The 27652-nt window shown below is 40.9% G+C and overlaps 1 protein-coding gene across 3 annotated transcripts in view; it reads left to right on the plus strand.

Moving 5' to 3' along the window:
• ERC2 (ELKS/RAB6-interacting/CAST family member 2) overlaps positions 1–27652 on the plus strand; it is a 1126181-nt gene that overhangs the window by 534987 nt on the left and 563542 nt on the right. For all 3 annotated transcript variants that reach the window (XM_063426897.1, XM_063426898.1, XM_063426899.1), the window contains one exon: positions 6042–6202. In XM_063426897.1, coding sequence (XP_063282967.1) covers positions 6042–6202 — 161 coding nt within the window. The remainder of the gene's footprint in view (positions 1–6041; positions 6203–27652) is intronic.

Here is a 27652-nt window from a genome sequence, read left to right on the forward strand (position 1 = left end):
GAACAACGAATCTGATCCATGGAGGCCCCACCTCACAACTTGAAGGACTTAAATTATCTGCTGCTAATGTCTTGGTGCCAGATACAACAGGACATGTTTAAAAATCTTGTGGAGTCCATGCCTCGATGCATCAGAGCTAATTTAGCACACAAAGGGTACCTATACGATATTAGGCAGATGGTTTTAATGTTATGGCTGATCAGTGTATGTGCATTCTTGCTACAGACAGTTTTGCTTGGTAGTGTTGTCAATTCCTATGTGTGAAACATAAATGTATCATTCCAATATTTACATTCGCAAAGTATCAGATGACTGTGATATCACATACTCCATTCTTTACCCAGAAAATACTAGTTCTCTGTGATACAGTTACTCTGTATTTATTACACACAGTACATGCAACTGGGTTAACGTACATGTCAATCCAGAATAGTAACAGTGGCACACAGTCTGGGGTGACCAAGTTCCAAACAGTGCATTCGAAAGACCAGGATCACTTGATTCCTTATAGGATATTTTATTGCCACATACTGTGGATCTGAGTCTTTTCTAATGCTTCTTGAGAGGCTCAGTGGTATATGGCAATAAAACACTCCAAAAAGGAACCATTTGTTTGCTATTAATTCCGTACTTATTCAAAATAAGGTCATCATTACTGAGTAGGTTTTAATGTGCCATAGTACTAGCAGCTGACCAAATCCCAGTAGAATTTTTTTTGAAGACAATCCATATTAGAGGGAACACCTGCACTCAAGACACTCTAGATTGCATTTATCGTCATTCTCAGCCAGGCATAGAGAAACCAGGCTGAAAAACAAACAAACAAAAAAAATACTAATAATAACTTACATGCCACAGTATCATCATTGTCCCAGATTATGGATTTGTGTGACCACCCTCCCCATGCAAGTTAAAAGGATTTACAGCAAGAGATGCACCATTCTACCTCATTTTATATTGATACATGACTGTAGTGGAGCTGGATCCGTAAAGACAGGAACTCTGGAACAAGGCACTGTGAAGTGAATAGCTCTATCCCTCCCCAGTAACTGGACGACACACAGTTCTGGGAGTACAAATGATTTATTCAGCACAAACTCAGCCTTTTATGCACAGACCCCCAGCATGGGGTCGCCATACACAAGCCCCTCCCAGGTGTCCCTGTGTCAAGGAGACAATTGAGTCATAACTATGTAACTCCATTATCTCACAGGAAACTACATGAAACATACATAAAACGTATAATTTCTTACTTGCGGTTAACAGCAAGGGGTGGTCGGTGTTTTTTTTTGGGGGGGGAGAGGAGTATAAAAAGGGGGACCACGCATCATCCGTTCAGGACCCAAACAAGGGGATATGGACAACCGAACAGAAAGGGAAGGAGTCTGCTATAATGACATTTTACTTTTAAACTGCATTGCTAAAATGACACTCACTATTGACAGTTTTGAAGGAGCTATTTGATATGTGAGCACAGAACATAAAAAATACAGAACTTGTGGATAGACATATTAGGCCACCATATTTAAAATTGCACTCAACTAATCGGTTTCCCCAAACCGTTTTAATAATCAATAGAATAATGCCTTGTTGGGTCATCCTATAGTCTGCAAGCTTGTTTGAGTAGGGTCCTCTTCAACCTATCGTTCCTGTAAGTTTTATGTAATTGTCCTATTTATAGTTACATCCCCCTTCTCATAATATTGTAAAGCGCTACGGAATCTGTTGGCGCTATATAAATGGCAATAATAATAATAATTTTAAACTAAAGTTTACTTACCTTAATACAGCAGTTTCTCTCCCGTCCTTCGGTGCTCTTTCGCGGTTTGGTACACCCCGTCTGACATTGCAGGAGTTGCACCAAGGTCTAACCAAAGGCTTCTCATAGATTGGACCATTTTACAGGCTCAGGGTGCATGCATGTGCTCTGAGTCTGCAAGGAGAGGGGGGCGGAGGGAGGGAAATAAAGTGGAGGGAGGACGGATAATTAAAAAATATTTTATTTTTTTAAATGGAGGGGATTGGGAGGAGAAACGGAAGAGAAGGCTCTGCCTGCAAAGGAAGAAGCAGGTGTTTATATAGTGCTAGCATATTTCGTAGTGCTTTACAATATTATCAAAGGTGGAGATTTAACAATAAATGAGACAATTACAACAACTTACAAGAACAATAGGTTGAAGAGAACCCTGCTCACACGAGCTTACAGTCTATAGGAGGTGGGGCGTAAAACACAACAGGACAGGAGGTAGCAATCAAACAAGGTGGAGTGAAGCAGAGCTGAAGGAGAGAATAGAATGCTGCCCTTTAGGAGAGAGCAAGGGACAGGTATGTGAGGTAGAGGTTACTCTGGGAGGCCATAAGCTTTCCTAAAGAGATGGGTTTTGAGGCACTTTTTTAATGATTGAAGACTAGGGGAGAGCTTGATGGTCATAGGCAGGCTATTCCAAAGGAAAGGAGCCACCCGCGAGAAGTCCTGCAAGAGTGAGTAGGCTGTACGGGTGCGAGCAGCAAACAGCAGAAGGTCATGGGCAGAGTGGAGAGACTGAGAAGGGGCATACCTGCAGATCAGTGAAGAAATATAGGAGGGGCTAGAATTGGTCAGTGCTTTATAGGTGTGGATTAGTACCTTGAATTGACTCCTATAGGATACAGGAAGCCAATGTAAGGACTGACAGAGGGAAGAGGTGTGAGAGGAGCGAGAGGAGAGGAAAATCAGTCTAGCTGCAGCATTCATTGCAGACTGTGGTGGGGCAATATGACTTGTGGGAAGACCTATTAGAAGAGAGTTACAATAATCCATGCAAGTGATTACTAGAGCATGGACAAGCTCCTTAGTAGCATCTTGCATAAGAAAGGGGCAGATGCGGGCTATGGTTTTAAGGTGGAATCTACAGAATTTGGTAACAGACTGGATGTAAGGCTCAAATGTGAGGCCAGAATCAAGTATAATGCCAAGACAACTCGCTTGCAAGGATGGACTGATGTGAGTACCACTCACTTGAAGGAAGAGCGAAAGAGAGGGTTCAGTTTTAGGAGTAGGAAAGACAAGGAGTTTAGTTTTAGAGAGACTGAGTTTCAAAATGCAGGAGGACATCCAATAAGAGATCGAAGAAAGGCAAGCAGTGACACGTTGCAGGACGGCAGGGAATAGGTCCAGGGAGGAGAGGTATATCTGAGTGTCATCAGCGTACAGGTAGTATTGGAATCCAAATTAGGTAATAAGTTTGTCAAGAGAGGCAGTATAAAGAGAAAATAGAAGGGGACCAAGGACAGAGCATTAGGGGACTAAGACAGAGACAGGACAAAGGGAGGAGTTATCATTAGAAAAGGAGACACTGAATGAGCATTGGGAGAGATAGGAGAAAAACCAAGAGAGGACAGTGTCACAGAGACCAAGTGATTGAAGAGTTTGGAACAGCAGAATATGGTCAACAGTGTCAAAGGCAGCAGAGAGGTCAAGAAGAATTAGTATGGAGTAGTGCCTTTTGGATTTAGCTGCAATTAGGTCATTAGTGACTTTAATAAGAGCAGTCTCAGTAAAGTGGAAGGGGCGAAAGCCAGACTGAAGATGATCAAGGAGAGAGTTGGAATTGAGGAAGCAAGTCAGATGGGTAAAGAAGATTTGAGGAAAAAGGGAGCAGGGTTATGGGACGATACTTAGAAGGGGAGGATGGGTACTACAGTAGCATTTTTAAGGGCAGCAAGGACAACACCAGAAGAGAGAGAGATTAGTTGAAGATGTGTGTAAGGAAGGTACAAGGCAAGAGGAGAGAGATCTAATAAGGGGAGATGGGACAGGATCAAGCTGGCAAGTGGTGGGTCGAGAGGAAAGGAGAAGCGCAGCCACCTTTTGTTCAGTGTGCGCTGACAACATAAGTAAGTTATGCACATAATTGACATTAGGTAGCCCGGAACAGAGAGTAACTGGCCCCTAGCACACAAAAATATCTCTGGATGTGCAATGTTTCAAGCTGAACATTGCAGTTTTCTACCACCATGACCACATCAAAGAGCAGAAGTGGCCATGGTAGTTGGAGTAACCCTTTGACCCTTGAGTAGGGGGTCGGTGGGGGAACATCATTTTCCAAAGTGCTCTGTAATATGTTGATGCTTTATGAATAAAATAATAAAATACAGCACTCAATGGGTTAACACATAGTCCTGGGAGACATATAACTGTTCTTTGTTCTGCCCTCATACCAAGTGAAGAATGACATCTCTGGCAAGTCCCAGCTGGCCGTTAAACCCGTTGCTTTGTTAACTGTTTAAATAAAAGATTCTACATCTTCCAGTAAAAGTTTAAAATGAAAATCTTCACAGCACTATCCATAATTTGAAAAGCTCTTGTCTTGGCGTTTTAAAACCATCATTAAGTTGTTTCACATTTTTGAAAGAAAACATAATGATCTAAAACCTCATATTCTGAAGTGTGTTTATTTTAACACTTACAGACACCATTTTACAGGGTTCAGAGTTTCTACGATAAACTTCTTTTAAAGACTTTTCATAAAATCAAGACATGCTTGAGATGGATTTTTGTTGGATTACATGGATGTAATGAGCATTTTGTTTTTTTCTGCCTTTTTGGGTTAACTGATGTATTTGGCTATAAGTGTATTTCATCCTACCCAACACAAACATTACTTAATATAAATTAATTTTCTTGTATTCCCCTAATTGGTAGAGGTCCATCCTTCAATTCTTATGAGTGATTGTGTACAAGCAAATACTGCAATTCTGGTTTTATAGCTAATAATATTTACCCCTAAAATATGTGGTTAAAAAAATAAATAACAATTTTAATCCAAACCACATTTATTGCAAAAATACTTTTTGACCATAAAACTGCTATTTTTATTGTTGCCTTATTGTTGCCTTATTGCGTTTTAAATGATTGTCATTTCAAGAGTATTTTTCTAGGTGAATTCTAGCTCTTCTACGTTCAACAGAGCATTACGCTGTGACTCTAATTCTCCAAATCTTAAAACACGTAATTTGTTTAATATATAGCATCTCTCACACTGATGGAAAACTGTCATTTTTAGAAAGCCTGCAATTTAAGATTTTGTTTAGAAAAATATGTGGCTAGAAAAGCATTGGAATGGTTAACACGTACTAGATGTCATATTAACACACTTCATCATTTCTTTGCTCAGATTACTCCCAGTTTATTACTCTCAGACAAACCCAATACATGTTCTACAATTATAAACCACTTTCCTGTGCCATGCAATTTAAAATAAAATCACCCCTAAATGCTAAGTGATCAAGGTTTAAAAAAGCCAACCATGTAGAAAATGTTTCACACAAGAGTATTATTCTTATGAATTTACTGAACATCCAGAAAAGCATACCTATTAACATAAACTTTCAACAGTAACGTAGTAACAATGCAATAAGACAATACATTATACTGTAACTTAGTGAAGCTGTAGAGACAAAAATATACAAAACTGCTGAATGCTTATGTATAATAATTTTGCATTTGTACACATATCACGTTGATCAACCTTTCAGTAAGTACCATTTGTCTACAACACAGGTGTAATAATGTGAAGCTCTGTGTGATTTGAATTCCCACTGTTACTACCCTGTGTCCCCGAAAATAAGACATAGCTTATTTTTGAGGGATGCTCATAATAAGCCCTACCTCAAAAGTAAGCCCTAGTTGCTAGTTCGCTAATATATGGATTCCATGAGAAATTCCCCCAAATGTAGACCTGCTTTCTAGTACATGCTTGCTAACGTTTTCCCCCAAATAATTCATCTCGAAAAGAAGTCCTAGTGCGTTTTTAGGAGGAAAAATGAACATAAGACCCGGTCTTATTTTCGTGGGAAGACAGTACATAACTCTAGTTAGTCTAACTCTATAGCAAGTCTATGTAAGGGCATGTATTTATGTTATTAATACTAATTTGATTAATTATAAACTTACATTATATTATCTTATATACTTTTTATATACGTTTCAACAAATCAGACATCCAGTTTAGTTTCCTTGATTGCGTAATGATTTTTTTTTTTTAAAAATTGTATTCTAGATGGAAGACCTTGTAGCTGCTCTTGAAAAGACCAAACAAGAACTGGATTCCACCAAAGGACGACTTTCCTCAACTCAACAAACACTCGCTGACAAGGAAGCACATTTGACCAACTTGAGAATGGAGCATCGAAAACAGCTGAAGGAAATACTCGACATGAAGTAAGCCTTTTCTTTATTCTCTGTGTGTTTAATAATATAAAACATGCATTTTTGGTAAATTATCTGAAGCTCACAATAGGTCACGTTTACACCTGGTTGAAAATGGCTCTGACATTGAAGAAAAGGTAAGGAACACTGGATTCTAATTTGAATACGGCATAGGTAGATATTGTGTTTACCATGCACCTTAGTGAGTTTTAAATGATCATGCTTTTAGAGTGAAAGGTTGTGAGTTTCTGTTAAAGCTGTCCTTGTTAGTGTGCCAAGGAAGTTTCACATTGGTGTACAAGAGAACAAGTTTAAAAATAAGGGCAGAATAGAAGGCTGTGATAGTGAGTTCTGTACTCTGGGTTAAGGTAAAACTTCAGTGGGGACCCATAGTATTCCTTAGCCAGTTATAGCTAGAGAGGCTATCAGAGATCAACCTTCATTAAAACACTGGCGTGCCAGTTACCCTTTGGGACTTCACTTCACGGTTTCTAAGTGCGGGGTATTTAAATCATCCTATACATTGTACATCCCACATTAAATGTATTCTTAAAGAAATCTGCTTTACATATTGGCGAACATTTTTTTAGATCTGTCCCTAAAGACTTCTATTTTTTCATTTTATATGGCATGTTTTTAATAATGGATATTGTGGGGGTTTTCAAGAAAAACAATGTGTTTTGATGAGTTCACTACCAAAATGTGGGCCAAGTTGAAAAAAAAATCTCTAAATAAACTGATTTCACCAAAGTTAACTTTTTAAACTTCTTAACGTTTCAGCATGATCGTACATAGTCATTTTCTGTCTTCACATCTAACCAATAAGGCTAATCAATTATTTTCAAACACATGTTGCTGAGTATGCTATTGATTAACAGTGAAATCTCAACAGGTAATGGAATCATTAACTGCAGCACTGCTATAGGTGATGATGTTGTCTTTGCTCTAATTATGCCAATTACTTAAATTGTAATTAGAATAACACAAGAATTCAGCCACTGCTTTGTGCTCCGCAGATATTTCATGGTTTATATGTTGTGCAGTATAATGTATTTTGTGAGCATTTTGGTAAATGTGTTGAAAGACATCATTACCGAAGGAAAACCTGCTCATCTGTACCCACTCCTTTTTAATAGGATCTATGCATTTATTAATAAAAGAAAAGTGCATCCTATTGCTGTAGGTGGAATAGAAAATAATTACAAGTAATTGGTGAGATTCTGAATATTAAGGAAGAAAAATGAAGAAAAAAAAAGTGATATTAAAAAAAATGGCTTTCCAGGACTTCGCCATATATGAAACGTTTTCCTGTGTCTGAGATTTGTGAAAGTGGAGCTCAGAGGGTTCGTCTAAACTATTTTTACGGCCCTGCAGAGGAAAGTGACAATAATTGCGGAGCTTCTTTTTTTGTTATAAATTTTCTCAGGTTTGGTCATAAAGAAAAGATTTTCTTGTTTTGATTGATCTGTCACTTAACGATCCGCCTGTCTGCCGGTTCCTCAAGAAGCAAGGCCTGGAATGTATCTGGTTTTATGGTGCTTAGATGTCCTGTGACCTCACAGATTATCACTGTTCTTTGTTCGATGATCCTGGGTTACTGGAATTTGTTGCCCGTACAAATGTACAGATGTGATTCAAAAATTACGCAAGACAGTATTAATACACTGTTAATACTCTGCTCCAGCAATTAAATTCTTGAATAAATGTTTATAGCTTTTACACAAAATTTAGTTTTTTAAAAATGCATAGGATTCTCTATGAGAGGATCATTGTGTTGTAAATATATTTTCGTGGTACAAGGTGACCCATAAAAGATCAGAAAGAGTTTGCACAGAGCGCTGCGAAAGGCATGGAAATTGGAAAGAATGATTTTATCTATTTATTTATTGGACCAGCGGGAAGAGAGAATAGTTTGTATCAGCAAGGAACAGATTATTATTTGTACGGAGCACTTGTATTTTGGAAGCTGTACTTTTACCATACCTTTTTCTAGTGGAAACTGATCTGTATTAGGCTGTAACTCCCATTGGTGTTTTTTCTGGTATTTACCTGAAAATCACCAAATTGTCTACTCCTCCTTTCCGTGTAACCTGTCTTATGAAGGCAGTTTTGAATATGTCAAGAGATCATCTTTTCAGAAATATGTAAATCAGAGGTCTGTTTTGGGGCAATCATGGTTGGTAAGCCTGTATGTTTAGTAAATTATCAAACATGAAATTTGTTTTGTGGTGTTACATTTATAAATCGCATGTAAGTCATGTTAAACCACAAACATGTCACCTCTTTCTTCGTACTGTTGAATTAGTGAAAAACAAAAACAAGCAAACACAAAACATTGTTTGCCAATTTATTTATTTTTATAGTATTCTAGATCAAAATATAAAGAAACTATGTTTTGCTCAGATTTTTATGAAGTTTATGACTTTATTACTATATTATTTGTATTGTAACATTTTTTTATAGAAAAAATGGAAAAAAATTGATCTATGCAAAAAACAAACGAACATTATTTCTCTTGTGTAGTGCACATTTTTGAAAGAAATTTGATGCATATAGCTAACATAATTCTCACAATTGGACTGGCTTACTCAGTTTACTATGCTTAAAAATGTGTGGTAGAAGACAGCATCTTTTTATGCCAAGAGAAATAAAAGAAAGTTGTGATTAAATGGATCACTAATGCCACCCAGACCACTGTATCTCAGTGAAGTGGCCTGGGTGCAGTGGCACTACAGTTGTAACCTTGCTATGTAAAAGATTGTAGTTTGGTAGAAACTGCAATGCTTACATTGCAGAGTTAAGCACACCTTTAGTGGCTAACAGGAAGACAGAGGCGCTTCCTCTGCAATGACAGAGTTTCACTCAGTCATGGGACGTTCGACATCCATGAGGATGTCAAATACCATCAAATGCAGCTCATAGGGAAGTATTGGACTTAAAGTTTCCCTATCAGAAGCATTTGATTGGACATGCGTTGCACTCTCCTTACACGTGCATCTAGTACCCAATGCGAAGCACAGATTGCACAAGAACTCTGCTAGCAATGCCACCAGGGTGATGTTGCAGGAGGAAAAGCGGGCAGTAGCGCCGAATGAGTCTTGGCGCTGGAACAAAGGTAATTTAACTTAATTTTTATTTTTTTCTTCATAGGATATATCCCTGAATATAACCAAGACTAGGACATTGTAGTGCTAGAAATACATGTTTCTTTTTCTAACACTATAGTGTTCCTTTAAGATGTAGGGTGAAAAACAGTAACTAAAGCAGTTGTGTAGTAGATATATGGAAAAGTATTTCAGTTGAGGTAGCAAATGCTATTTAAAAAAAAAAGTAATTTATTATTACTTTAGGGACATATTTCTGGAATGAGTGGCTAGACACCTGAACAGCTGTCACTGAGAGCGATGATCAAGTCTCTCTTATCAGCTGCTGAGCATGTAATTTTATTCTCTGCATGTATAACTCATTTTACTTTAATCTGCACTCGGAAGTGGCACCGAAAGAGCTAAACATTAGCAAAGCTCACCAGGGCCGGACTGTCCTTCCAGGATACCAGAAAATTTCCCGGTGGGCCTGGCACCTGGGGCTGGGCAGACAGCTGGTGTGCTGGCGGCCAGAGGGAGACCTGTGCTGTCTCTGCTCCCCCACCCTCGCACGCTACTTAATAAGACTGGGGCCGGAATATGACATCATATTCCGGCCACTGTCTCATTAAGCTGCACGCTGGGGAGCAGAGCAGAGACAGCACAGCTCCCTATTCGCCCCACCAGCCGCCCGCCCTGCACGACCACCCAGCATTCCACCCACCTGCACTATCCTCTGGCCGGTCACCCATTGGACCCCAGAGGTTGCAATAATGTGTGAGTCAGTCTGTCCGTGTGAGTGTATGGATCTGTCATGGTGTGTGTATGTGTGTGTGTGTCTGTCTGTCATGGTATGTGTATGTCTGCCATGGTATATGTGTGTGTCATGGTATATGTGTGTGTCATGGTGTGTGTGTCTGTGTGTGTGTATAGGTTACTGGACCCCTTCCATTGGCAAGGGTATAGTGTTTTTTTCCCACGCCGTGCTGGTCTCCCCTCGACTGGCTGAGATCAAGGCTGGCCTTAGGGGTGTGCGAGCTGTGCGGCTGCACAGGGCGCCATGGAGTAGGGGGCGCTGTGCGGCCGACACAGCTCACACATGGGCGGCCGGGATAAAAAATAAAAATAAATATTGTGGTGGGGTGGAGCTTACCGTGTGGCGGGGCGGGGCTTACCATGCGACGGTGGTTGAGCTTACTGTGCGGGGGCAGAGCTAAAAGTGCCGGGTAACTTCTGCAGGGGAAGCAGGAAGGAGTCTCTGCTTCTCCAACAAACAGAATCCAGGAGCTGCACTAAACAGAGGTAACTATATGTGATTGTCTGACTGTGTGTCTGTGTGTGTGTGTGTGTGACTGTCTGCCTGTGTGTGTGTGTGTATCTGTGTGACTGTCTGCCTGTGTGTGTGTGTGTGTGTGTGACTGTATGTGTGTGTGTCTGTGTGTGTGTCTGCCTGTGCGTGTGTCTGTTTGTCTGACTGTGTGTGTGTGTGTGTGTGTGACTGTCTGCCTGTGTGTGTGTGTGTGTGTGTGTGTGACTGTCTGCCTGTGTGTGGCTGTGTGACTGTCTGCCTGTGTGTGTGTGTTTGACTGTCTGGGTGTGTGTGACTGTCTGCCTGTGTGTGTGACTGTCTGAGTGTTTAACTGTCTGCCTGCGTGTGTGTGTGACTGTCTGCCTGTGTCTGTGTGCATAACTGTCTGCCTGTATGTGTGTGACTGTCTGTCTGTGTGTGAGACTGTCTGCCTGTGTGTGTGTGTGTGTGTGGCTGTCTGCCTCTATGTGTGTGTGTGGCTGTCTGCCTGTGTGTTTGTGTGTGGCTGTCTGTGTGTGCCTGTGTGTATGTATGTGGCTGTCTGTGTGTGTGGCTGTCTGCCTGTGTGTGTGTCTATGTCACTGTCTGCATGTAAGTATGTGTGTGTAAGTCAGACCGGCTGTCTGCCTGTGTGTGTGTGGCTATCTTCCTGTAATTGTGTGTGAGTGTGTTTATCTGCCTGTAACTGTGTATGTGTGTTACTGCCTGTACCTGTGCGTTTCTGCGACTATCTGCCTCCGACTGTGTGCATGTGGTGTATTTGACAAGTGTATATGTATAACTGTGCATCTGACTGTGGGACTGTGTGCACATAACTCTGCAAAAATATACACCTGCATTCACACATAGGCTTAAATGCATATTTTTATCTGAATTAAATACCCATCACACACAGCCAATAAGCACCATTACAAATATCACACACAGCCAACACATAGCATACATATCCCATATACAATCACTTCACTCCTATACACACACACTATACATGGATAACGGGGGGGGGGGGGGGAGGCGCTGTGAAGATTATCCGCGAAGGGCGCCTAAGGCCGGCCCTGGCTGAGATCATCAAGCTTGATGATCTCAGTCAATCCATTGTTTTGCCATAGAATTGGCTGCAAAACACTACACCAATCAGTATCTCCTCATAGCGATGCATTGAATCAATTTATCTCTATGGGGAACGTTCAACTCCTCCATGCAGAGTGTGGAAGCACTGAGTGACACAATCTGAATGACTGTCACTAGTAAGCAGTGTAAACAATGCCTCTTTTTCTGATGAGTGCTTTTTTTTTTACAGCTCTTAAAACTGTAACACTGTTTAGTAAATGGCATTTGCACTGCCGTATTTATTGTTTTCTGTGGCGCTCTCACAGCAATTTTACGCCAGTCAGTAAATAGCCATTCTGGAGCAACTTTGCTGTGATGCCAAAACAATCCCACCAGGTGCTAGTAAATGAAGCCGTGAGTCTTTATTTGCACAATGTTTAACTGTGAAAGGGTTAATGCGGGTAACAATCTTCACATTTTTAATACATAGACTACTGTAGTGGGAATGTACATTCAATGTGGCAGTTGAGTTATGCCTGTGACAGACAGGAATTCTGTTTTTTAAGTATGTTAACAATGATTTCCAATGCTTACATTTTCAAGTGGAGCTTGGGGTTCTGCTGTGTCCTGGCCTGACATTTGATCCATCTAAATTTACTGGCCACGATTAATTGTTATTGTTCAGAAATCTCCAGATATTGTGGGCCTGAATCATTTTAAGATGTGTACGAAAGGAGGAACTGAGATTTACTAGGAGGATTTGCCAGTTTTGGAGCCATTACTTCTGCTGAAAGTATATTTTTTTATGATTTCATGTTTTTCTTACAGATTACATTTCTACAGTACTGTATTTTTTGAGAGAAACAGAATCATTTTCACATTTTTTTAACAAATCAATTTCAACTTTTTTTTAACAAAAGAACAATATATATATATTTATTTGGTCCACTTTTTATTCCTGAAAAGCTTTGCTTGACTCATCTGTGCTCAAGAAGAAATGGAGAGTAGTGGAGTTTCTGGCAGAAGACCAGGGTCGATAGATAAAGTTTAGAATGGTAGTTAAAAAAGCACAGGCATCTTTGTGTTTGAAAGCAGTGGACCAAAGATCATGGCAGGCAGCATAGGCTCAGAAGTCACGACGTGAATTTTTTGCCACTAGATGGCTGCATGGCAACCAAAAAGGTACTCTAGGCTTCATTGTTAATGAATGACGATTATAATATAAACAAATTATGCAGATTCTAAAAAAAATGTAAGCTTCTTTTATTTGTTGCAAATTTGTAGTTTCGTTAGTGTCTGTATTTCTTTGTTTATCGTGCATTTTTCATAAACAAAACAAAGCCAAATATTACATGCACAGTGTTCCAAGCTCTATTGTATCCTTAGATAAATTAGGGTTTTTAGAACCATGGCATACTCACAGAGTGTAAACTTTGCTGTCAGTGTCAAGGCAAAAAAGGTGAGCCTCACCAAAATGTATATTGAAACATTATACTCTTATCCTAGCTTTGTTATTTTCAGTCCAGTAGGTTGTTCACATGACTAAAATATAAAAGCATGAAAAATATGTGCAGATGTTCTCCTTGTTAAAACAGGTAAACCATAAAAAAGAGAGGGGGGTGGGGGGGCAGCTCAGAAGATTGTGTAAAACCATAAATCTAAATATCGTAAACGCACAACTTGTATTGCCAACTCATACTTTCAAGTGCCCAGAATCTATAAAATCTGCACAGTAAGAGAGAACCTTCTCAGTCGCCAATGTATATGGCTTTGCAGACACAGTTTGGAACCCTTTCCAAATGGCAGCTTCACAAGATTCCCACTAGAAACACGCCGAGCTTTACAACAAAGAAAAGAAAGACGGGATTATAACATTTTACAGCAAAAGCACACAATTTTTAGAAACCGTTAAAAACTTTTACTTTAATGTGAGTCCTTCACTATTGATTGCGATGGGCAAACTGTATAGGACTCTGTAATAAGCCGAGAGAGATCGACCATTGTGGCCGTGACACTTTTGATGCCATTGATCCAGGCTTTTATACTATAACCCTGTTTGCTGTATCATATATTTAATGTGGTAATCCAATTCATAGCCTCCAATTATAACATGCTAATAGTCTGTAGCTGGGTTCTATAAAACAGTAGAATCTGACCATGCATAGCTCCCCAAAGGATTGTGACGAATGAGCTCCAGAAATGTGATTAAATTAGTAGTACACATTAACTGGCAGGAACTATTTGCTGGCAAAAGCATAGGGGATAAATGCAAGATCTTTTAACAAACTCTACAAAAGTACATTAAACAAATATAAAAGAAGTAAATTAAACCAATGTGGCTTAGTACAAGAATCAGTGAAAAAAAAATAAGAAAAGGACACTAAAATATTTAAATCAGAGGGGTCGATTTCACCCTATAACAAATATGCCAACATAGCTTACAAAGAGAGATTAGATGGGCTAAACTTGCAAAATGAAAAGCTTATAGCAAAATAAAGCAAGACGAACAACAAAAAGTTTAATAAAATTTATGCCAAAAAGATGTGAGAGTGTTTGTCCATTGGAAAGTGAGATGGGTGAGTTATCTATTAAGAATCTATTAAGAATCTATGACCGTAGATCTGCAAATCCCTGTTACAAAAGCCTTACGGCAAACGTGATTGGTTAACACAGGATAAAGTGCTTCAGAAATTAAATAAGGTTAATGTAAACAAAGCCCCAGGGCCAGATGGAATTCACCCACAAGTGTTTAGGGATTGTAGTGTAGAAATCTCCATACCACTGTTTTTAATCTTTCAGGATCCTTTTATTTTAGGAATTTTATCAGAGGATTGTAGAAAAGAAGATATGGTCCCTATATTTAAAAAAGGCTGGGGGCGGGGCCCGACCGCCATGCTACCTGGTCGCGGGTGGAAGAGGCTCCTGTAAAACTTATTCTTCAGGGGCAAAATACTTAAGCTTCCTACTTACATTGGAGCCCAGGAGGTACCCCACGTATCCAGAAAGCTGCCGGTAGCGCTGCGGTTCCCGAGATCGGGAGTTTCGGAGCCCCTGGGGGCGATACGAGGCTTTGGGGCCTGTGAAGGTGAAGATCGGGACGGACGGCCGCCGTCCTGTATATGAGCCGGACAGCAGTGCAGCGACCTTGTGATGTGCCTCGCGGGCACCACTCCCCCCCCCTAGGGCCGGTGGGGTTATCCCGGACCCCACTGGGGGTAATACTGCCTAACATCGGCCCCACACCAGGCCTACCCAGCACAGAGCACCAGGAGCCTGAGCGACAAAATGGTGGCAAAGTAACTGAAGCTGACCTAAACAACTTCACTGGCCTGCGGGCGGCCTTATACGTGAGACTGCAGCTCTAGCCCACTTAACCTCAGATCTGGGATGGTGCCCGCGGCTGCCCTCCCGGGCATGGAGACCTCTGAGGTAAACGGTGCTTCTAGACACACAGCATGAATCTGCTGAGGGTCACCGTGTGGAGGAGCGGACTGGTTTGCAGGAGTACCCCTGGGAGCCTCGGATGGGCGGACAGCACAGATCAGTCAGCACACCTCGGCAACCTCCACTCTTGGGGATCTAACAGAGAAGGACTCATACAAGAGGAGATCGCTAAACCTACACTCACTAGATGCAAATGAGCCTGAAAGTTTTATTTTGATTTTGGCCTGTTGCCTTGTATTTTATTGTTTCGTTGTCTTACTAGTGCTCAAGCCAGTTAAAGGGGTAACTATACTGAAGTGATAGGCAGAGACCCTAGCTTACTATACTATTAATACCAGCATTAATGATACATCATCCCCACTGTACCCCGAGCAGACAACCCCCACTGACTAAGCTCATCAGTAAGGGGTTAACTATATCTTGGCGGTAGGTTTACAGGTCTCTGTTCCCACATGTAGAGCTTATATTAACTCTCTTTAACCTTTAAGGCAACACCGCATAACGCAGAACTACCCCTCCCCACATGGCCATCGGCGGCATGGGGGGATAGACGCGGGAGGCATCCTCACCCCCAATGCAGTAATGCCCCCTCCTGTCGCGGATAGCCTGAGGTGTGCCCCCTCTCCCCCCCCCCCCCCCCACCGTGGCTATACAGCCTGTTGGACAACACTATTGATAATCGATCCCATTAGCTATAGAACCTCGAAAGATATACATGTCTTGTGAATCTGTGTTACAAACCTAACTTTAAAAAAAAAAAAATTAGCAAGTTCTATCTGAAAACCATATCAAATGTAAGCCATGTATTAAGTTGTTTGTGTCAACTGCTGTTGTGGCATGACATAACTGTTTGTACACCTCTGCACAAAAAAAGAAAAAGGCTGAAAAAGCTCAAAACAGAAACTATGTACCCTTAACATCTGTGGTTGGGAAATTATTTGAAGGGCTGCTAAGGGATAATATTCAATAATTAATTTTGAACAAAAATATAATTAGCAGGAAGCCTCATGGTTTTATGAAAGTAAGGTCATGTGAAACTAGCTTCATTGCGTTCAATGAAGAAGTGAAAATATAGATGAGGGTGATCCAGGAAATGTGATCTACTGTAATGCATCCGGGTTCTGTTCTGGATCCACTTCTCTTTAATCTGTTTATAAATTATCTAAAGTGGGCATTATTAGTCAGTGTCAGTCTAAATATGATATAACGTCTCTATAGAAAGAAGTGGATACATTGGGGGACTGGGCGGGCAAGTGACAAATGAGATTCAATACAGATAAATGTAAAATCATACTTTTTGTAATGAGCTGAAAAGGACTTGGGAACAATTATAGATCACAAACAACTGCATGCAATGCTGGTCTGTCGCTGCAAGAGCTAATAAGGTGCTTTCATGTATAAAAAAGGGGATGATTGATGTGATCAAACTATAATTTAGCTTCTTTACAAATCAATGGTAAGAACCCAGCTTAAATTAATGTTTCAATTTTGGGCACCAGTTTTAAATAAGGATATTGCAGAACTAGAAAAAGTGTAGAGCAGAGCTACTAGTTATGAAGAACATGTGGGTATGTACAGGTTTTTGATGCAAGGAGAAATCCAATTGCATTTATGGAGTCAAGAAGGAATTGTTTCCCCTTTTTGTGACATAATTGAAAATGGCTACAATTGAGTGTTTTGCCTTCTTTCAAATCAAAGTATGTGCTTCATGGTTGAACTTGATGGACTTCATTTTTTTTTTTTTTTATCAACATAGACAACAATGTAACTATGTAACATTGCAGCAACAGTGGTTCGTATACAGTGCAGTTCTGCAGCTACTTCAGTTCTGTAGTGATTTAAACTACCAGTCCAAGTATCTTTTTCCATATTGACAAACTAGAGGATAGCACTGATGATGGAAGTGCAGTACATTTTCAGCAACAGGCCCCATGCTGCGTGCAAATTTTGTAGTATGTTTCACATTGGAACCTTATTTGAATTGTGGTGTATTGGAACTTAACAGGCATAACTCAGTTGGATAAAAAAAAAAAACTGGCCCAATTAGGTTAAAGGGAAACTCCAGTGCCAGAAAAACGATCCGTTTTTCTGGCACTGGAGGGTCCCTCTCCCTCCCACCCACCAATCCCCGGTTACTGAAGGGGTAAAAACCCCTTCAGTCACTTACCTGGGACAGCGGCGATGTCACTCGCCGCTCTCTCCGCCTCCGCGACGCTCCTCCTAGTGATTACGTCGGCCGGTGGGCGAGACTAATCTCGCTCACCGGCCGAGGAGACCTAATGCGCATGCGCGGAAATGCCGCGCATGCGCATTACGTCTCCCCATAGGAAAGCATTGAAAAATCATTTCAATGATTTCCAATGGGGTTTTGAGCGACGCTGGAGGTCCTCACACAGCGTGAGAACGTCCAGCGACGCTCTAGCACAGGAAACCTGTGCTAGAACCCAGGAAGTGACCTCTAGTGGCTGTCTAATAGACAGCCACTAGAGGTGGAGTTAACCCTGCAATGTAAATATTGCAGTTTATGAAAAACTGCAATATTTACAGTTGCAGGGTTAAGGGTAGTGGGAGTTGGCACCCAGACCACTCCAATGAGCAGAAGTGGTCTGGGTGCCTGGAGTGTCCCTTTAACATATATGTTTAGAACTTTAGAGTCAAAATAAATTGTGACATCCAGGAAAGTTACTGTATTCATACAAATACTGTGACATTACACCATCATTGATAACAATGCTGCTAGCAACTAACTACATACTCCTGTACTGGCGTTATCAAAGAACTTCCCTTCTCCGTTAGACTCTCACCCAGTCTCCATTCCTTTAAAAAAATATTGAAAACTCACTTCTTCAGGAAATAGTATTAATTAAACAGTTAAGAGCTTTCCCTCCCCGCACCTTGCTTCCTCTCCTGCAGGCTGCAACTGTCATCCACACAAACAAACAAACAAACAAGCAAAACAAACACTGAGCCCTCAGTGAAAGCAATTCTAGCAATCTACTTTTCTACCCTACCCTTACCCTTTGTGTCACTATACCCCACTCCCTCTAGCATGTGAGCTCATTGGGCAAGGCCCTCAACCACTCTTTTGCTGTCCAACTCATCTGGTTACAAATACTTGTCTGTTAGTCCACCCATTCTACAGCGCTACGGAACTTGTTGGCGCTATATACATAAAAATAATAATAATAATAATAATAATAATAATAATAATAATAATAAGTTGGAGAAAAGAAAAGCAATCCAGTTCTAAGTGACCAAAATGTGCTTCTATCCCACATCTTTTTTGGCTTGCGAGGTTTGTTTTTGATGATTGTCACAGAATATTTTCAGTAGTTGAACCGGTGACAGAAGTAGCACCTTCGCATAAACTGCGTAAGTTCAGATTTCCTCTTGTTCTTCTGAATTTGTACGAAATGTTGCCGTGAAACCAGAGGATTTATGCCAAGTCCAGCTTTAATGCAAACAAGGATGTTAATACAAGACTGGCTTCCGTGGGAAGCAATCTGCAGCTCGAAGTTTTACTCCCAGGGAAGAAAGCCTCTGGCCTGACAGCGTGTGCCCCACAGATCCCTCATGCAACATGTCTCAACCTACATTTTTGACACTTACTTGCAAACACCATAAAGATTGCAAGGATATTAAATACATGCTTTGTTCTTTGGAAGAGAAACTTGCTAGTACACAACAAAGGATCTTTTACATGGAAAATATGGCAGCCACCTATAAACTGGTGACAGACTGAACATAGGGGGAGGGGGTGGATGGGGGGGGAGTAGGGTTGTTTACCTGGCAAACTGTCTGCCTTATTTAATGAGGGTGTGGTATGATTACCACTTGGTGTCATCTAAATTGTGCCTTACTGTTTACACCTCAGTCAAAACCATAAAACTTTATTTTGTTTTTCATTAACATCTCCTGGGGCAATGTGTCTCTCACACCTGGGCTAAGGAATGTTCCCTTTTCAGAATTCCAGAAGGACAAGACAATAAATATTTGGGAAATCTTGGGGAGTATTTAAGCTATATATAGGTATTCACAGTTAAAGCTCTCTCACATCGTGTAATGGTATGTAGGTATGAGACTCGTTAACTGTTAGTTCACTTTTAAGATGAACAGAAAGCAGTCAGAACTTTTACACATATGACATTTCTCACTTTAGGTGCTAAATGTCTTTTTTTGATGCTTTAATAAATGGAAAGGCTGATATAGATTTATTTATAATGTTAGTGGTCTATAGTCAGTGCAGCTGGGTGGAATCTATAGTGATAAACCTATATAGTCTAATACATTCCAGAATATTAACAACATGTACATCTGCTATTAGTAACAAACGCCGGCAAATCAGTCTAGATTTAAGATGTCACCCCAAAATAAACAGATAAATACATACATTGTTTGACTTTTTTTTTGCTAAGCCATACACTCCAAATTCATTGCACAATAAAACAAACTATAAATATAGCTGCTATGTAGGTGGCTATTTGCACATGCGCAGATACTGCAGATACAAGTTTAACGAGTTAACAAGAACTTTGTAAAGGATGTAGAGCACTGTAATCTCTACCAGTGCACATAGTTTAAAGCATCACTGTCACCATCTGGGGACTTTGCAGAATTTGCAGAGATCCCCGATGGTGACATTCCTGCTGGAGGTCCAGTGGCTGTGGGGGCAAGCAAATGTAGAGGTGAAGACAGGCTACTTCCCTGAATCTGCCCCACGTCTGCAAAAAAAAAATAAAAAAAATTCATAGACGTTTGAAAAAAAGTACACATACGTACAACTATATTCTGAGCATCCAGGAACCGTGTTGCTTGGTCACCTAAAACTAAACTCTTTAACCTAGAAGAACTTATAAAATACTTGGCATTTTCTATCTTTTTGCTATAGGCATGCAGACCATTGCATCTTATTTAAGTGGGCTGGGTGCCATGTGCCACTCATTTAAGCCTTCAGCAGCAAACATTGCTATTTTGGAGAACGGCAATGTTTTCATTGCAGTGCTAACCTGTCTCTAGTAGCTGTCAGTAGAGGCAATACCACAAAATAGTTGAGTAAAACTGCACTATTTCTACCAGACTGTCTCAAAGAGACCATCTGATTTACGCAGCGTTTTTCCTCACATGCGCACTAGCCTCCATGTAGCGGACCACAGGTAACACAACTGGTTACCCCCGCTAATTCCTTCATTGTGTTAATTTAAGTATTTCTGCTATTTCTAAATCAAAGGTTCCCACTTTCTCAAACTCTGGATAGTATAGAACCTGCAAGCCTTTTGAGTTAAATAGGGGCTAACAGTCGCTATCTCAAAATACTCATAACTAAGGACACATCAAGAGTAGCATACAAGTGATTGAGTTTAAACTGTAAATCTATTATAAAAGCTGTGCAGTATAGATGCTTTACAAGGAATCGGAAATTAACTACAGAACCCAGTAGGAAATCCATGATACAATGAATATGGGTTTGCCAAGGACTTACATTGGTTGTAGATTTCATTCAAAAACAAGATGGCTGCTCAAACCTTCTCATTATGATTTTATAAGACACGAAAACTCCAAAATCCATAAAAGCATATCGGTAGGAAATATTTAATTTAAATCGTTTTTCCAAATGTGGATGCAGTAGTGTAGTTTCCTTGTGATATGCTGCTGTTTAGTTTCACTTTTTAACCAGACTAGTTGTCTGTTTTGAAGCAGAACATGAAAGAACAGTTTGTTAGATACATTTTGTATGTGATGTTGCAGTATTTGTTGCTTGCTAATGTACAACCTTTTGTGAATGTTTGATCTAATTCCCATGGGCCTTTGTGACACCCAGGGCACCTCTTACCAACTATAGCCTCACATTTTGGGGAGTTCAGCCAAAACATCACTACTTATTCTGCCAAATGTTTAAAACCTGGACAGAATTCTGAAAGAGTTTTTTGTATTTTACTTTTTTTTTAAATCTTTCTTCAATGTTGTGAACTGGAACAGTGTTGTTTTATAAGTAGAATTAAGTGACTGATGGAGCAGCAATGCGGACTTGCAAGTAACTCTTCAATCAAAGGTGTCTTAGTCCATGTTAACCTCTAAAACATTGAACGTTATTGTTTCAATTTTCAATCTGTGGTCGCCTTCTTTGTAGTGCCTATCAATCAGTGCAGATGCTTATTGAAAAAAAAGGAAGAAAAATGTATAAAGTGCAAAGTGGTTGAGTTGAATACCGTTAAGTGATTAAAAAGATTTAAAGTAAAATATTCTTTGTCTGAATAAAATAGGTTTGAAACACTCAAGTCCTTAAAGTGATCTAAACATCACTTTATTCGTTGCTCTAGAACTGGTGAGTTAGGATTAATGAACAGAGTGATCTGTGTTCCAGCTAGTGCAGTTGTGCAGTATAGCAAGCTGTGTAAAAATGGATTTGACAGCTGAAGAGCCCAGCTCTTAAATCAGTACACTATTTTTCTAAAAGAACACTCCAAGCACCATAGTCACTACAGTCTGCTGTAATAGTTATGGTGCAGAAGTGCCGTGACGCACTCCTAATGTCATTTTTCAAACTGCTTTAATACAGTTTGACAGCTTACCTGGGTCCAATTGTTTTTTTTTTATGTTTGCAACCCCTGTATTTGCTTTCAGTCAATCAGTATGATCTTGGATTGGCCAGCCATAGCTCAGTGGAGATATCTCACATCTACTGCAGGAGAAGACTGGATGTATCGTGGGTGTCTGGGGGACCCAGTTACCATGTAAAAAACATTTATAAAACAGATTGACAGATAACTCTAGAAGGGAGCCAGGGCACTCCTTTGAATATAACCACTACATCAGCCTGTATTGGTTATAGTATTTAGAGTGTTCCTTTAATCCTGGCTTCAATAAAATAAAGTAAAACAATGAAAGCCAATGGGGGAAAAAATGTAAAGTTTAAAAAAAAGATATATATATATATACTTTCAAAATATGTTTTATTTTATATAGTGCAGGGTGCCCCCATATTTCACAGTAGAGGATGCAAGATGGTGACACCCAGTGGCGTACTAAGGAGGAGGGGGCAGTCCGCCCCGGGTGCCTCTCACTAGGGGGGTGCCCGGGGCAGACTGTGTCGGGTTCTGGGTCACTGACCGAGGACCCAACACCAGGAGGGTGCCCGGCGGCTTGCTCGATATGCCGCCGGGTGAGATGCCCCTCCCGCGCCCATCACAGACACCGTGCGCAGAGCTGCAGACCGTGTGTATCGCGAGATCTGATCAATCAGAGCGTTGCCACAGGTTACCACAGCAACGCTCTGACTGGGTCTCGCGAGATACATGGTCTGCAGCTCTGCGGAGCTGCAGACCGGATATTATGGCCATCGTACCAACAGGGAGCCCACTGGACCACCAGGGAATTAAGGTATTTAGTCCATCACCGCCCTCTCCCTCTCACATCAGTCCCCCCCCCTCTCATCATCACCCCCCTCCCTTACACCATGACCCCCTCCCTCACACCATCACCCCCTCCATCACAGTATCTGCCCCGGGTGCCAAATGCTCCAGGTACGCCCCTGGTGACGCCCACTCACCAGTAGTTAGTGTCCCATTTGTGTATGGCAGGGGTAGTCCAGATGTTGTGGACTATGTGTCTCATGATGCTTTGCCAGCATTATGGCTGTAAGTGCATTCAAAACTTCTGGAGTGCCAAAGGTTGCTTTCTCTGATATACGGGATCGATAGAGGAGAATCTACCTAGGTCCTGTGTGTTGATTTCATATAAAAACTAATTAGTTCTACTATTGTTAGCAGTGAGAGAAATACACAGTGACCAAATTACAGCAACTGACTCCGTTGATTGGGATTTGTGATGGTTTTGGAGCATGCTTCAGTGGTCACTAGAAAACTGCATATATCGGAAAACGCCTCCGCTTTACAGCATTTACATTTGCATTAGTTTAAGCAAAGGTTAAAATACAATCTTTGATCTTTGAGCGTTGATACATGACATTCAGCTAGGGATCTTGTAGAACACAAATGTAATTTTGTGTTTTAAGTCTAAACTTTGTTCAAACAGGGACTTATATATATTAGAATAGCAGACTACATGGCACTTCTTAAAATGTAAGGGTGCCAAATAAGCCATTATAAGTAGATCTGCTTTCTATTCGCTAACACTTGAAGGGCCTGAACAAGCTGCTGAATGGAGACACTATTTTGCCTGAGTTTTATACTGATATCCACATTTATGTTAATGTTTGAATACACTATTGAATGTATGGATATTTCTTTCACGATTTAAGTGGATTAAAATAAAATTAGAGGACTTAAAATCCTGACATTATCTTTTTATATGTCATGTTGTATTGTTATTTAATGGACTGTCCAAGTTTGACTGAAATGGATGATGTTCTGTGTCCGTTCCCAAACCCTGTTTCCCATAGATCCTATAAAGAGACACCTCTCCTGGACATGTGCTACTTTACCATTATGTTATTGGGAACTCACATGGGACCAAGCATTGTCAGCAAGTCCTACTCACAATCATTTCTGACAAGGAGCCATGGAACATTTAACCTAGTGACTCATGTGCTTCCAAGCCTGGTGCTTCCATCATTTTGAGTAATGGAGGCAGCTCCTGCAAATGAAAACACAAGGCGCAGTTGGCCGGTATAGCGTGCGTGTCTATGGTATGAGAATTATTGCAGAGGGAGAATTCCTTCTGCTATTGGTTTGAGGAAATACTGATATCTCAAAGGGTTTATTCACTAAACTGGCATTGCCGGAATTGAGGGGGGTTGGAAATTTTAGGTCAATATAGCCAAATTAGAAAATTACAAAGCAGTAGTTTTAAAGGAAAACTCTAAGCACTATAACCATGACAGCATTCTGAAGTGCCGTGATGCCACCCCATGGTAAGTAGTCAAACCATTTTGGCACAGTTGTACAACTTACCTACATCCCCTGGGTGTTCACATCAAAGCCAGCCATCTCCTGCAGTAGAAGCCAGATGTTTTCTAAAAAAAAATGGAGTGCTCAACTGACACTCTCAGCTAATAAGCATGGTCCTGCTTGGCCTTGTTTAGCTCTATAGACCCTGAAAATAACATAAACGGGGTCTGTGGACACTGGTATCCGGTAGGTGTCAGTCTAGACCCCGTTAATTTGTCAAACCATACTAAAACTATTTGACTACATACCATAGGATGTTACCAATGGGCAGTAGTGGTGATGGTGCTTAGTGTTTATTAAGTATTCCTCTTAGGCTAAGTAGTCAAACTGATTGCTTATTTTCCATTAAACCCGAATTGTCCCAAAGTATTGTATAATGTGAAGGATACACAGCTTTGTAGCTCCATAATACTGCTGCTTTTTAAAAAATTAGTAACACTTAGAATGAAAATGCCTTAAAGGAACAATCCAAGCACCATAACCACTACAACATAGAGGAGGTGGTCAGTATCAGGTGATCCCCAGTTAAGTTGAATGCTTCCATGGTTTGGGGGGAACGTATCTAGGCACCTTAACCACTACAGCACACTGTAATGGTTATGGTGCTTGGAGTGCTGCTTAAAAGTATTTTCAGAACTATGTTTATTTCTAATTTCATTGGCTGTGAACCTGCAGGGTTATTCACAAAAGTGAATTTAAAAATTAAGGTCAAAATCGCCTATGCTACTTTGGGTTTAAATTTGAAATTCACTTTGAATTTACTATGACATCTCAACAATTCTCAAATTTGTGAATCTTTTTTCCCTTATTGTTTTTGTTATTGCACAAATTAAGTTCCATGTTGTCTCTCTGTTTTCTGTTCTGTGTCTGCTACAGAGAATTTTATTATCTACTGGTTTTATACTGTGTGTGTGGTCTCCAGGAGAGTAGAAAGTGGTGTTTAAATACAGGAGCAGTCTTGGTGGGAATTGCAGGTGAATCACTAGCTGTAAAGCAGACGGTAGTATCTTGTTAAATGATGAACTTGGAGAATTTCCTCTGACCATCTGCCTTCTTAATTATTACGATAAAACATCTTGTTTTGACGACATTGCTAAATACTAGGTTCTTCGTGTGGTCCTCTGTGATTACGAAACAATGAAATGGCTTTAAATAATTGTATTTTTGTCTCAGGAACAAGTCTGGTTATTTACAATTCTTTGACTTTGATTTGGGTGCCAGATCCTCCCTGTTTTCGTAGGACATTTTTCTTTTCTTAACACTGAAGGGCAGTGCATGAAAATTGTTCTGTAGTATGTAGTTTGTTTGCTGCAGTGGGGACTTTATTAATAATAATAATACATTTAATTAAAAAAATAATAATGCATGCCATGGTTGAGAGCCTAATTGGTTTGCCATTTGCAGTTTATAAATAATAAAATAACAATAATAATAAATTCTACAAACTAGAGGAGAGTACTTTACATGCAACACCCTTGAGTATGCGCATCTGGCAAGCATATGGTTATAACAAGGCAATCATGTATGATCTTTTTTTTATATTATATATAGAACTGAATTCACGTGTTATACGCGCTTTGTCAAATTTTCACAAAAAAAATAAAACAAGACAACAACTTAATTTTCTGCTATTTATTTGTGAAATTTTATCAAAACTGCTAAACTTAGAACAAACATCAAGCTATCATAGCTACAGTCATGTCAATTTCAATTTATTAAAAGTGTCAAAATCCTACTTAAAGCTCCAGAAAGCAGTTGTTGCTGTGCTGTGTTTGTGTTTATTTTGCAGAAGAGACTCTCCTAAACGTTTTGCAAATAATGTACAGTAACTGCATTTTGTTTAGTCTTTCTTAAGGGCTTGCTAATGCAATAACCACAACTAATCTAAGTAACAGACCCAGCAAGGAAATCCCAGTAGTAATTTGGCAGTAGAAAGTTTGAGGATATCAGTATCTGACAAGAAACATCTACTTAAGCTTAATGTAAGTATTACTTCATTAGAGTTCCAGCCATTGCCCAGTAGACTGCTCTTGCTGCAGGTCGAGAGCAGAGTTCCTCAGTTACAAGGTCTTATAAAGTAACATTTCAATCAAGGTCTGTCTTTCGATCGATCGGACCGTATACTGACGGTAAAAAAGAGGTTAAAAAAGAAAAAACTGTGAAAAGACTGTGAATATGAGAAGGAGAGAGGGAGAACAAAAAAGGCAGAGGGAAAGCAGGATTAGGGGAACATGAAAAATATGAGAGGGAGAACATGTGAAATGGGAGAGATAGAACATGTGAAATGGGAGAGATAGAACATGTGAAATGGGAGAGATAGAACATGTGAAATGGGAGAGGGAGAACGCGTGAAATGGGAGAGGGAGAACGCGTGAAATGAGAGAGGGAGAACGCGTGAAATGAGAGAGGGAGAGAAATGGGAGAGGGAGAACGTGTGAAATGGGAGAAGGAGAACACGTGAAATGGGAGAAGGAGAACACGTGAAATGGGAGAGGGAGAACGCGTGAAATGGGAGAGGGAGAACTCGTAAAATGGGAGGAGAACATGTGAAATGGGAGAGGGAGAACTCGTGAAATGGGAGAGGGAGAACTCGTGAAATGGTAGGGGGAGAACGGGTGAAATGGGAGAGGGAGAACGCGTGAAATGGGAGAGGGAGAACGCGTGAAATGGGAGAGGGAGAACGCGTGAAATGGGAGGAGGAGAACGCGTGAAATGGGAGAGGGAGAACACGTGAAATGGGAGAGGGAGAACGCGTGAAATGGGAGAGGGAGAACGCGTGAAATGGGAGGGGGAGAACACGTGAAATGGGAGAGGGAGAACACGTGAAATGGGAGAGGGAGAACGCGTGAAATGGGAGAGGGAGAACGCGTGAAATGGGAGAGGGAGAAGGCGTGAAATGGGAGAGGGAGAAGGCGTGAAATGGGAGAGGGAGAAGGCGTGAAATGGGAGAGGGAGAAGGCGTGAAATGGGAGAGGGAGAACGCGTGAAATGGGAGAGGGAGAACATGTGAAATGGGAGGGGGATAACGCGTGAAATGGGAGAGGGAGAACACGTGAAATGGGAGAGGGAGAACGCGTGAAATGGGAGAGGGAGAACACGTGAAATGGGAGAGGGAGAACGCGTGAAATGGGAGAGGGAGAACGCGTGAAATGGGAGAGGGAGAACGCGTGAAATGGGAGGGGGAGAACACGTGAAATGGGAGAGGGAGAGAAATGGGAGAGGGAGAGAAATGGGAGAGGGAGAACGCGTGAAATGGGAGAAGGAGAACACGTGAAATGGGAGAGGGAGAACGCGTGAAATGGGAGAGGGAGAACTCGTGAAATGGGAGGGGGAGAACGCGTGAAATGGGAGAGGGAGAACATGTGAAATGGGAGAGGGAGAACTCGTGAAATGGGAGAGGGAGAACTCGTGAAATGGGAGGGGGAGAAAGCGTGAAATGGGAGAGGGAGAACGCGTGAAATGGGAGAGGGAGAAGACGTGAAATGGGAGAGGGAGATCGCGTGAAATGGGAGAGGGAGAACGCGTGAAATGGGAGAGGGAGAACGCGTGAAATGGGAGAGGGAGAACACGTGAAATGGGAGGGGGAGAACACGTGAAATGGGAGGGGGAGAACACGTTAAATGGGAGGGGCAGAACACGTGAAATGGGAGAGGGAGAGAAATGGGAGAAG

This window comes from Pelobates fuscus, chromosome 7, assembly GCF_036172605.1.
Source record: "Pelobates fuscus isolate aPelFus1 chromosome 7, aPelFus1.pri, whole genome shotgun sequence".
Lineage (NCBI taxonomy): Eukaryota > Metazoa > Chordata > Amphibia > Anura > Pelobatidae > Pelobates > Pelobates fuscus.